Source organism: Garra rufa, chromosome 15, assembly GCF_049309525.1.
Source record: "Garra rufa chromosome 15, GarRuf1.0, whole genome shotgun sequence".
NCBI lineage: Eukaryota > Metazoa > Chordata > Actinopteri > Cypriniformes > Cyprinidae > Garra > Garra rufa.
This window is the reverse complement of record NC_133375.1, coordinates 15,312,089-15,324,820: the sequence shown is the minus strand read 5'-3', so window position 1 is coordinate 15,324,820 and position 12,732 is coordinate 15,312,089. Positions and strand designations below refer to the sequence as shown.

The window sequence follows — 12,732 nt, the reverse complement described above, 5'->3', positions numbered from 1 at the left end:
CTGAAAAGATAGTTTGTGAGTCATGATTCAGATTGGAACTTCAGAGTGGGTTCGCAAATTTTTGGGGCTTCGGAGAGGGGGTGTGTGTGAATTATTTGATTCAGATCAGGACTTCGGAGTACGTATTGCGCATCATTTCATTTGGATCAGAACTTCGCGTATCTTGAATCATTTGATTCAGATCGGGAGTTTGGTGTGGGTTCGCAAGATCTCTAATTGAAGTCTTTGAAAATCAAAAAAGCAGTGCTTGAAAAGTCCTTGAAAGTATCTGTATGAATCCTGAAATCTGCACCCCATTTCTGAATATAGCCAATACTGTAGCACTATTACAGATCTTCACATTATACTTGTGTCGAACAGTGATAACAGTGCCTGACTTTGAGTCCTTTGGCTCTGTTGATGGCTCTCAGAGGTCGAAGGACACGCAGAATCCTTAAAATCTTGACCACTGAAATAGCCGATGATCTGCAGACAAAACACACAGCAAAGTTCACCTGCTGAACATGAACACAGTGACTGACTTCAAATCAACAGAATGAAATAATTCAGCAATTCAGTGTGTCGTGACATGAACGTACTGTATGCCGAAGGAGACGAGGGAGACTCCAACCACCAGCAGATCCAGCAAATTAAAGTAATTTCTGCAGAAAGCTCCTTTGTGAAGAAAAGCGCCAAATGCGGTCATCTGATGAACACAACAAAGACATGTGAACTAAACTGCATGAAACTTTCAAATGATATTTATTACATTTATATATATTAGAATCAACAATCAGTAAAAGAGAAAATAGAACTTGGTTGTAAATTCCTCTTTAACTCAATGGCCCCAAATAAGAAACTAGTAAAGCATTTCTTCATAAACTAGAACAGGTAAGAGAGTTATAATCACATTGTATAGTGTGCAGATGAAAACAACACATGAGTCTTTACCTTCAACAAGATCTCCACTGTAAATATAGCAGTAAAGGCATAGTCAAAATAACCAAGAATCTGCACAGAGCAACAAGAAATTCAGTCAGTTCAAGTAATTTTATTTCTACAGCTCATGTTTTAAAACATGTTTTAAAACATTAATATCTTAAAGATGTTCAAGTGAGCCAAATGGGACCATGCAATATTGCGGTAGCAAAAGAAAAAATGTCTTGAGAGGAACTAGACCCAGTTGGAGGAGCCCATCATCCTCTGACATTACATTATGCCAAATATGCATATTGTATTTAATTCAATAAGGTGTTAAAACTGATTAAGGTCGACAACATCTACATAATACTGTATGTGCACTTGTGTACTTCATATTATTAAAAAGAATGATGATATGGTGTTTTGATTGTACAGGTTTTTCTTGTCTGTCTTACAATGTTTCGGGCAGAGAAGTTTCGGATGGGGTCTTCGGCTGCCAGCGAGACGGAGCTCAGCATGATGAAGATGAGGATGAGGTTGGTAAAGATCTGATGATTGATGAGCCGATGGCACGCCACACGGATCCTGTGTTACAGACAGAAGTGAAACGGACAATAGTGTGTGAGAATGAACAATATGGCAGTCCAAAAGATGTTTTTGGAAAAGCATTGTGAAAAAAGAAGCAACTTTATTTTTATTGAGTGTACTTCTAATTTTAAAATATACTTAAAAAAGGCAGAGGCTATTTAAACTCTGCCCACCAATGTGGGATTGGGATAGTCAACAATACAAAAGGTGGCTGTTAGATGTCAGCTCCAGTGAAACGCAGAGGATCAGAGGATGAAACGCATGTTTTACTCTTTTTGACGCGACGGGTCCGGGTTCGAATCCCCCTTCTGGCGAACTTTTTTTTTCCATTTTCAAATCTCATATCATATCGGAAAGGCATTTATTTTCAATACAAATTAAGGACATAATTGAAAAGTTGAAATAAAGTATTGTTTAGGGTTAGGGTAGGTGTAGGGAGGGCTTATTGTCAGAATAAGGCAGTGCCATTTAATAAATTGAATTAAAACTATAATTAACACTCAATATGTAATTACTGCATACTGTTTTAATCTACTACAATACCGAGGTGCAGATAATTGCGTCTATTTGCAATAAGTATTATAAATAATCCTGCTATTTCAACATAATGTAAATAGAATCTATAGCTATTTGCACTTATAGCATCTATCGTTAAGAAAATATGCTATTTTCACTTAGTGTAAATAGCCGCTGCCTAAAAAAAACAGTATTTACTCACTGTATTTTAAAGATCAGCGTGCACATTCTGCTAAACATCTGCTTCTGTAGCCACTTAAAAAGAAAAATGTTCTCAAGCATAAATATAGCCACTTACTATTTTTCAGTCTCTCTTTTTGGTTAAAAAAATTATTCTTGTTCTCTTCTTTTCTGCATATTTACTTCTGCTGTAGCTTGTGTACTAACTTTCAACTTGCCACTTTGTAATACGCATATGGTATGACAAAATGCTTGTGATGTTCCACATTTGTAAGTGACTTTAAAAAAAGTGTCTACTAAATGAAAAAATGTGAATGTACATAAAGTCTGATTTGGAATGAGGGTGACCAAATGATGGTAGAAGTCTCATTTCTGAGTGAGCTATCCCTTTAAAGATTCGTACAACATACGGGTTGGCGCTGCTAAGGATGAAGAAGGCGCTGCCCTCCGGGATGGGTGGCGTCTTTTCTCTGAGGCTCAGCTCTGACAGTCTCTGGGGCCGCGGCCCTGACGGTACCTCAGGCTCATCTTCCTCATCCTCCTCTACATACACATACAATCACAGTGATCAGCTGACATTACTGGAACTCATGTGCAGGGCAGAGTGGTAAATACTATTAGAGGTTCACCTGAGGACTCAATCATTTCCTCTTTCTGATCCTGATCCCCCTCCTGATCACCAGATGCCTGCAACCAAAGGACCTCAGTAACAGTGATAATGTAAAGTCAGCTAACAAAAAGCAAATCCTGTCAGGGTATTACTAGTGTCACCCTAAGCAGCTTTATTTTGCGATCATGTTCGGTTGAGTACAGCCATTTAACAAAGAAATAAACATGACTAGTCAAGTATTCCAGAGAGCCATGTCACCCACCTTTAAGTTTCTATCATCACCATCTCTCTTGTGTATGCTCATACTCCTGCACAAAACACACTTTGTATGTTAGCAGATGTTTGTGATCAGTGTCTGAATGAGACTCTTCTCAAGGTATCAGAGAGGAGTGCTTACCTGCTTTTCCTCCTCTTATTCCTCTTCTCTTCCTCTTTCTGGGCCGAGTTCAGACTTTCAGCATCTGCCAGGTTATCCACAGCAATGGCCAAGAAGACGTTCAGTAAGATGTCTGATCAGATGCGTTAAGAAATGAAATGGAACACATTCTGTTTTCTCCCAATAAATATTCAAAACCAAAAGATACACATTATAATTTACGGTTATAAACACAGGTAAGAACTCTTGCCATTTTCTTCCGACTGTTGCTCCACCATGACAGAAGTTCAGCTGAAGGAGAAATTGATAATCAGTCCAACAATATGTTGTGTCCTTCTTTTTACTCAAATTACTATATGTTTTAAGGTACATAATGTTATTTGTCACAACAAGGATAAATAGTTCACAGGTGCAGGGTTGGATATGTTCAACACAAGTTGTATGTGACAGCAAAAGAAAGCACTTTCATTTGCCTGCTACAATAAGGTAAAGTTAGAAGTGTCATGCTTGTGTGGGAATCGTAAAAACAGCCCATGATTCCGGAGCAAGATAGAATCAAACTGGAGCAATCTGCGTTGCTCTCTACTTTTGTGATTTTGCAGGAGGGAGCAGGACAAAATGCAGAAGTTGCAAGTTGAAAGAAACAACTTATTTTTAGCAGAACAGAAAATCAGTCCCACGCTAGTCTTGCGTAGCCAGACCTTCCAACTGACGGCAGACGGTCGGGAACTTTGAATGGCTAAGGCCCGCCTAAGAGGCCATATGACTGACAGGTAAAGCAACCACTCATGTTAAGTTTTGTACCGTGTCATATTTAGATGCGTGGAAATGTCGCCACAATAACAGACCGGCGTGTAAAACTCTCTGACATATTTTAAAGTTTCTATGCCACATACTTTTGAAAATCCAGCGTTTAGTTGATCTTGATAAGTGCTCGTCATCACAGTTGCAAACATGACGGCTTTCTTAATTCGTGAGAGTGCCACAGCATTTTTGTTTCCAGGCAGAAAAGTAAAGAACGCGACACCCACGTCTTCCGGAAATCCTGTATAATCTAACCAATCCGATGATGACTTTGAGACTCCAGCTAAGTGTGCTTTATGCATCCCATGCAGACCTCTAGTGCAATGTACTTACTGTGTATTTAATGTTCTGAAACTCTTGCCAGTTTCACATCTGCTGCCAGTGAGGCTGAGATATAGGATAAGTTAAGGCTATGTTAAAAGTTTCTAGTTTTTTAAAACACCAACTGACACTCCTTGGACACATCATCGGTGATGAACCCAGGATCACAGGGTGTTTTGGGTCTTAGATCATCAGACACCCTCACCCAGACAACTGAACCGGGGGTGATTAGTCCCTGGCTTGTGTCCAAGTTTCACAACACACCATGTCTCGCACTTCTTGATCCACAGCCACCTTTACACTTTTTCTGCAACTTAGATTGTGTTCTTGGTGGCTCTTCTTTCGTAGCCCTCTGATGTCAAAGAGGCTGAACGTCCAATGTAATGACTGCCCTGCCAATCATCTGCAGTCCACCTCAATGTCTTAATATCTAGGGATAGCCTATCCTTGTACACTCATGGGCCACCTCCATCTGGTCCTTCCAGAGCAGTGGTTCCCAACCACGTTCCTGGAGGCCCCCCAACACTACACATTTTGCATCTCTCCTTTGTCTTTCACACCCCTTTCAGGTCTTGGAGTCTCTACTAATGAAATGATCATCTGAATCAGGAGTGTTTGACTAAGGAGACATGGCAAACATGCAGTGTTGGGGGGCCTCCAGGAACGTGGTTGGGAACCACTGTTCCAGAGGACAATGAGTTCAATAATCAGATGTTAAGTGTCACCCTTGCAAAGTGTTCTAAAAACTTCAACTGCTTCCCTAGATCGACCTTCAGCTGCCAGTCACATGCTGAGGCTAGTAGTCCAGTTGAGGCCTTGATCTTCACCTGAGGTCTTTCTCCCTCCTTGACAAAGTTGAGGTTGTGCCTTATTGGTGGCTAAAATTAACTCTGTAAGCTGTACTCTAGTGCAGGTGGCATCAGTGTGCCATGATGCCACCTCTACCTCCCCTCTCCCAAGGCTTTTGGGAAACAGCTCAAGATGTGCTCCAGTGACATTTATGTGGAATGGATCCATAGGCATTGGCAAGATCCAGCCAAACAACTAACAGATCTCCCGTATTCTCCTGTGTCAACTGAATCAACTGTCCACTCCTGTATGCTCTATACAGCCTATAGGAATTCCTCAGGTGGTGCACTGTCAATGGTAAGCAAAAAAGACACTGCCTTCCACACTAACCAGGGAGATGGCACAAATAGTACTGTGTGATGTCACTTGAGTTTTCCTCCTTTGTTATCCAGACACCTGCATATTTCCACTGCATGGCTACCTTCCCTCTTCAATATACAGGTATAACCCAAATGAGTCTCTCCAGTCTCTCCAGTAGTGCTTCTACACTTTATGGCACACAATTTGGTCCTGGGGCTGAGCAAGTCTGTGTTGCTTAGACTGCTTTCCCTGACTTCCACTAGGGTAGGATTCTTGATGCTAAACAAGATGATAAATAACTCCTTGCAATAAGCCAAGTCTCTGAGGTGTTGGTCAATATCTTCATCCATGCATTCAAGTGTCCTGCTCTGCTTTTGCACAAGCAGCTCTTTAGTATATCCAAATAGACTGATAAGAAAGACAGTATGCTTGCAAGCATTCTCCCTCATGTGCCACTCAGTTTGCTAAAGGAAGATGAGCTTTCATAGGATGTTCCAAATCTCTTTGAGGACTGGTCTGTTGTCCTCTCTTACCATCTGGTTTTTTATTTTATTTAGAGACTTCAGCTCTTTCCTGAATTGAATGATCTTAACCTCACAACGATTTGCCCTAACTATAGTGTTATTGGCTTTTGGCTGATTAATGCCAAATCTCTCAGCAACAATACTGAGGGTTGTGGGCACACTGTTCCACTTTCCCCAATAATGCTTTAGGGGTCAAATCTACATCCTGGTGCCTCTCAGTCTCCTTTTGTGCAACAGACCACAAGATGTGACAGACTCCCGTAATGATCGGTGGAGTTCAGCACTATTAGAACTGGTGGTATCTTTCAGAAGGGCTATCCATAGCTTTACTTGGGTGCTCCCTCATAGGAGCTTCATTTTGGAATGCAAACACTTACTGCCCTGAATGCAGTCATAACCACACTATTCATGGTTGTCATCCAGCCTTTCTGGATACCAATGGCTACCCCAGACTGCACTTACATCTTGAAACACTAACTGGTGCTTCTTGGACACACCATCAGTGATTTAACAGTACAAAAAATTTATCTTTAGGGGTACAAGAGCTTGTCACTGGGGCAGGGACAACTCTATATCTTATTTACCCTAAAAGGTTTACAGCAATAACGTAAGGGTATATATTACTACTCTTATGTGCTAATAAGCACATTTTAGGGGTAGATAAGGTACAGAGTAATACTATCCCAGTGCTGTTGTACTACTAAATGTACAACAATTTTTCTGTACAGTAAGTACAATGAAACAACATGTAAAGTAGATGCAGATTAGTTAAAGACACCTAATCTAAGGTAGGTCTAGATGTCTGTTACAGCAACTGAGAATGCACTTGTGTTATGTTAAGAAATGCTGTCTGACGTGTATCAGAATGCAACACTGTGTGAAATCAAGATTTGAGTTTTTGGTTTTTGGTCACTTTAGGCCTGAAATGTATAAAGTTAATGTCATTGCCCATTGTATCTTTAAGCATATACTTACATATACATTGCTTTAATCACTACAAATCAGCAAAACAGCTTTAATTTCATTCTTCAGCAGCTTGTTTGGTAGGTTTAGAACAGTTAAACACAGTCTGTAGAAATGGTAAGGATGTTAGGTCAAATGGGCTGAATAGAAGAAAAGATACAGTTTCCACAGATGAAGAGGATGATGAAGTAGATGCACACAAGCATGCCTGAGGAGGAGGGGCCTCCATATGCCATGATCCCATCATACATCACTGTATTCCAATCCTCACCGGTCAGGATCTGATAAGAAAAAAATTACATATTTACAAGTGGGTATTTGACACAACATGTCATGCTGCATTCTGCTGGCTGGATGTGGTCCATCTAAAATGTTTCTTTAATAATGGAACATGCTGCTTTCATGCAGAGTTAATGTTCATGCTATAAGCTATCTAAATATTGACAAAAAAGCTATATGTCACATTTCTTACAAAATAGACACGGTGCTGTGATTCTAACAAACTGTTATATTATATGGTATTTTAAAATTACTGCATTTATGTACCATGGTGTTTGCAAAGTATTCCAAGGTACTTCAAGGAATAACACAGAATTATTATTCATACCTTGGTATTTTATGGAAGGTAGGGACAGAACATGAAAATTTTGTTCTACAGAGCTTCAACATGCATGTTTGTGTAAATGAAAAACTACTGTTTAAAAGTTTGGGTCAATGTTCTTCTGAACTTTTTACTACCAAAGAATTTTAAGAGTGGTTATGTACCAAATCAGAATGATTTCTGAAAGTGACTTCTAATGTGACACTGAAGCCTGAAGTAATGGCCGCTGAAAATTCAGCTTTGCCATCACAGGAATAAATAGAATTTTAAATTATATTTACATAGAAAACAGTTGTTTTAAATTGTAATAATATTTCACAATATTACTGTTTTCACTGTATTTTTGATCAAATAAATGTAGCCTTGGCAAGCAATATATTTCTTTCACAAACACTAAACAACCTTATTGACTCCAAAGTTCTGAATGGCAGTGTACACAAACACATACCTGAAAGACAGTGAGCAGGGCTTGAGGAAAGTTGTCGAAAGTGCTTCGTTTGGTAACAGTCTCGTCAAAGTTAAACTTTCCTCCGAAGAGCTGCATGCCAAGCAAACTGAAGATTATGATGAAGAGGAAGAGCAACAGCAGCAGGGATGCAATGGACTTCATGGAGTTCAAAAGAGATGCCACCAGGTTACTCAGAGATGCCCAGTGACTAGAAAGAAAGACAGACTTAATACAAATGCAATAAGCATAAGAAACCAGCTGATCATATGTGCTGTTTCTCACCGTGTGACTTTAAAAATTCTGAGGAGCCGGACGCAGCGGAACACTGAGATGCCGAGAGGAGACATGATCTCAAGCTCCACGAGGATCGTCTCCACAATGCCTCCGCAAACTACGAAGCAGTCGAAGCGGTTGAAAAGCGACACAAAGTATGCCTGTAGCCCCAGACTGTACATTTTTATCAGCATCTCGCATGTGAACATGGCTAACAACACCTTATTAGCCACATCTGAAGACAAACACAACAAGAACAAATAAAACTTACATATACTCTATCTCCACATATCCCAATCTGTCAGTTTTGACATATTGTTATCATTTTTTGTCAGTCAGCCAAAAGCAAAATAGTTTTAGTGAGTGTCTGCTGTGAGTTTCTCACCCTGGACTTCCGTGAGCCAGTAGGGCTGGTTATAATGTTCAGATGATATTGTGAGTGTATTGAGGAACACCAGCAGAATCACCAGCCAATAGAAAACGGTGGATTTTACCACAGCTCGGCACTTCCGGCGACAAAACCTATTCCAGCAACGCCAGCGGCTGCAGAGGCGGGATGTGATGGGACAGCATTGTGAGCACTGCATACTAAGCGTATTAATTTACAGTTGATTTATGAGAACACAAGTTATATGCTGTTTAGTGTGTCCATGCATGCAATATGAAGACTGAAGCTTTAATGTAATGACATGCAAAGCCCTTTTAATGTATTCATATCAAACACAACATACACAGCAAGCATCAAAGCGCCTCGACAGATTGACTGACACATCAAACCACGTACACATAAAGAGCTTCAAATGTTAAAAACAAAGCACATATACACTGACATGCAGAATGATGAGGTGAAGTGACAACAAAAAAAAAGAAAAAAAAGAAGAGCAAACACACACACAACTGGAACTGAATTCAGCTTCAAACACACACTGAGCTACTGACCTGAACTTCGATTTTGTCAATTTCTGACTGAAAAAGTGAAAAAGATGGCATCACTACAGCATCACGCCACACTACAAGCTAACAAAAAACTTTCAGCAGGTGGCAACTACTTTACATTACCCAGATAGCACATGTACATCTGCAAGATGTCTGTTAAAGATCTCTTGATCTGGAAAGCACCTGCCGTGTACAAACGTCTGGCAGACGTCTTTAAGATGTCAGTTTTACTTACATTCTAAACCACAGACATCTTAAAGACATCTAATAGATGTCTGTTTGACATCTGATAGGAAACGTCCAATAGACGTATTGCAGATGAGCAAACTACGTCTTGCAGATGTAAATGCAGATGTCAAATAGACATCTCCGAGATGTACGTGTGCTATCATGGTTCATTAGAGAGTCAAGATCTGGGAGTTTGTTTGGAGGTTATCGGAGGTACAAAAGGGTGTGTAAAACTTTTCATATTCTTAGATGTATATAAGGTATAAAATGGAGTGCATACCAGATGGGCCCACAACAGATTTTCTCATCTTCCCTTGGGTTCTCTGTGTTCACAGACTCCGTCTCACTTGTGGGGATACTTGCTGCAGAGACAGAAAACACATCACTGAGTAAGAAAGCTTGCTCTACTGTAACGCAGAGTAAGATACAAGCCATCTAACAATGTAGTTCTCAACCTTTGTGTCTTATTTCAGACTTTTATTAACAGAAGCTATAATAAAACTCAATACATTAATTTAAAATGGCAAAATGCCCCTGTCCCCAGGTTGAGATTCAGTGATCACACTGACCACACTGCAAAAATGCTTATCTTCTTACTTTTTTCAGAAAAAAAGTCAAAATTAAGTATGTTTTTGCTTGAAACAAGCAAACAATCTGCCAATAGGGTAAGAAAAATAATCTTGTTTTCTGTTTGAAATAATATTGTTTTTCTTACCCCATTTGCAGATTATTTTGCTTGTTCTAAGCAAACACTCACTTAATTTTGACTTGTTTTTTCTGAAAACAAGAAAATAAGTTGTCCTTCTTGATTTAAGAATTTTTTGATATTTTGGCTGGAAACAAGATAAAAAATCTAAGTAAGAAAATCATTTTTTGCAGTGCAGATTAAATGTATAAGGAAGGAGGGTGTAAATGCTAATATCATTTATGTTTACTATATTATACAAGATGGATGCAGACAAATTGAATAGAGCACACATAAAGACATAATAACACCACATAATGACATCTGTGGCATGGTTTGAGACAGTGAACTCAGACAGTGAAGATAAACTGGTTAAATGCGGGAACTGGAAAGTTATAGTTCTTTGTGGGAAATGTGCTGTCTTCTTCCAACAATCACATAAGTAGGAAGAACCATCTAAACTCAACACAATGCAAACTAATTCTCATTCAGTCAATCAGAGGCACAAAGGCCCACAATGAGGCACAACATTATTTACTGAGACCACCACACCTATCAAGAACATCACTAATCAATCAGCAGGACTAATATCTTTCTGGTGTGATTTGTTTCATAGTAGACTTTTGTTACATATCCCAGCCATATTTTAGTGAGTAAAGCAACAAAGTGAGCAATGATGCTTCCTGGTTTCCATAGTGCATTGTGGGAATTATCAAATAGCAGACATTCTGACTTCGACTTCTACTTCTTCAACTTTTTCTTCAAATTCTACTTCTTCGACTTCTTCTATAGCTTCTGCCTCTTCAACTTTTTCTTCGACTTCTACTTCAACTTTTTCAATGACTTCTGCCTCTTCGACTTCTACTTCTTAAGCTTTTTGACTTCTGCCTCTTTGACTTTTTCTTCGATTTCTACTTAAACTTTATCTATGACTTCTGCCTCTTCGACTTCTACTTCTTCGACTTCTTCTATGCCTTCTGCCTCTTCAACTTTTTCTGCGACTTCTACTTTGAATGCACAAAGGCCCACAATGAGGCACAAAGTTGTTTGCCAAAACCTTCACCCTCTCTGCTTGTCTCTGGTGGAACGAACTGTGCATCTCAACTTTATTTACTAAGACCACCGCACCTATCAAGAACATCACTAATCAATAAGCAGGACTGATATCTTTCTGGTGTGATTTGTTTCAAAGTAGAGTTCTGTTACATATCCTAGCACCATTTCAGCGAGTAAGGCAACAAAGTGAGCACCGATGCTCCCTGGTTTTCGTAGTGCATTGCGGGAATCATTAGATAGCAATTATTCTGTGTTTTAAAAAGTTTTTAACAATGGGACAAATCTAGAAATCCTAGTGCCCTGACTTATGAAGTAAGGCCTGAGACACACTAGACGATTTTGAAATCTTAACCAATTGCAAGACATGTCTGATAATTACAGTTTGAGTTCTGGGACGCTCAGTCTTGCTCTGGAGCAGTTAAATAATCATAATGACACCACACAATAGAGGATTTTTTGGACAAAAATTCCTTTACATTTGCAACATCCTATGCGCTAAAATGTCTTCATGTACAATATATTTGCAGGTATCATAGACCTTGTCTGTCTATGATATCCAACAATCCTGTGAATTTGTGTGGTTTGCTAAACAAGTTGCAAAATTCTCAAACTCTTTCCATCAAAAAGAGTGAATAGTAAGAGGTTTGAAATATCATCTGCTAGTCAGGGAATAGAAATCAAATTATTAAATATAGAAACAAAGTCCACATATTCCTCAGCACGTAATCTAAAGATCTCATATAGCCCTATTGGTCTCTGACCGAAAAGATTTTTCTAGTCCCAAATGTAGAATGTGGCCTATTTGGCAAAAATCCCTGACAGGGATAAATCAATTTGATGAAATGTAGTACTTGTGTACAAAGACTGACTCTAAAGAGTCACACTTGGTGTTATAATAATGAAGATGAACCTAAAAATGTCTCTTTGAAATTTGTTCTTTGCATGGCCTATAGGTTATAAATCTTGGAAATGGTTTATTCTCACAAAACATGTGTCACGCTTATGGACTTTTGTTGTGTTTTCTTATGTTTCTTGTTCCTCTGCCCTGTTTAGTTCTTGTAAACTTAGTTCTTGTAAATTAATTTATTTAATGTGAATAGGCTGTTGCTAACAAATACCAGTTAAAAAACAAACAGGAATAAATTACACTTTAAAATATATAATATATTAAAATAGAAAATTAAATTGTAATATTTCACAATAGTACTGCTTTACTGTATTTTTTTAATCAAATAAAATTAAGTGTATTGTAACCACCTATAGACATTCAGGTTATTTCTATTTTGTCTCTTACCACAATATTTGATGCATTATTGTTTTTAATGAAGATATTGATGTGCAAATGAAGTGTCTGTCACACTCAAACACACAGAGCAAAATTTACCATGAGTCTCAGTGGACTGACTGAACCAGCCCGAGTTTCCAGTGTTCTTCCTGAGGGTGAGATCGCCCAGCGTCACCCCTTCAGTTCACAAGCAGGCCACATGCATTCAAACAGAGAGCAGCTATGAGTGTCTGCTGCACAAAAACACAGCAGCACTACAATACTACAACACTGGAGATAGATAGAGAAA

The 12,732-nt window shown here is 39.0% G+C and overlaps 1 protein-coding gene across 1 annotated transcript in view; it reads right to left on the bottom strand.

Moving 5' to 3' along the window:
* Positions 1 to 12,732, bottom strand: part of cacna1db (calcium channel, voltage-dependent, L type, alpha 1D subunit, b) — a 33,012-nt gene that overhangs the window by 15,665 nt on the left and 4,615 nt on the right. Inside the window, exons 2-15 of the mRNA XM_073819809.1 lie at positions 12,543 to 12,620; positions 9,698 to 9,779; positions 8,639 to 8,796; positions 8,263 to 8,488; positions 7,981 to 8,188; positions 7,090 to 7,212; positions 3,192 to 3,301; positions 3,057 to 3,102; positions 2,814 to 2,871; positions 2,595 to 2,727; positions 1,356 to 1,485; positions 931 to 990; positions 579 to 685; positions 378 to 465 (exon numbers count right to left, since the gene is read on the bottom strand). Coding sequence (XP_073675910.1) covers positions 378 to 465; positions 579 to 685; positions 931 to 990; positions 1,356 to 1,485; positions 2,595 to 2,727; positions 2,814 to 2,871; positions 3,057 to 3,102; positions 3,192 to 3,301; positions 7,090 to 7,212; positions 7,981 to 8,188; positions 8,263 to 8,488; positions 8,639 to 8,796; positions 9,698 to 9,779; positions 12,543 to 12,620 — 1,607 coding nt within the window. The remainder of the gene's footprint in view (positions 1 to 377; positions 466 to 578; positions 686 to 930; positions 991 to 1,355; positions 1,486 to 2,594; positions 2,728 to 2,813; positions 2,872 to 3,056; positions 3,103 to 3,191; positions 3,302 to 7,089; positions 7,213 to 7,980; positions 8,189 to 8,262; positions 8,489 to 8,638; positions 8,797 to 9,697; positions 9,780 to 12,542; positions 12,621 to 12,732) is intronic.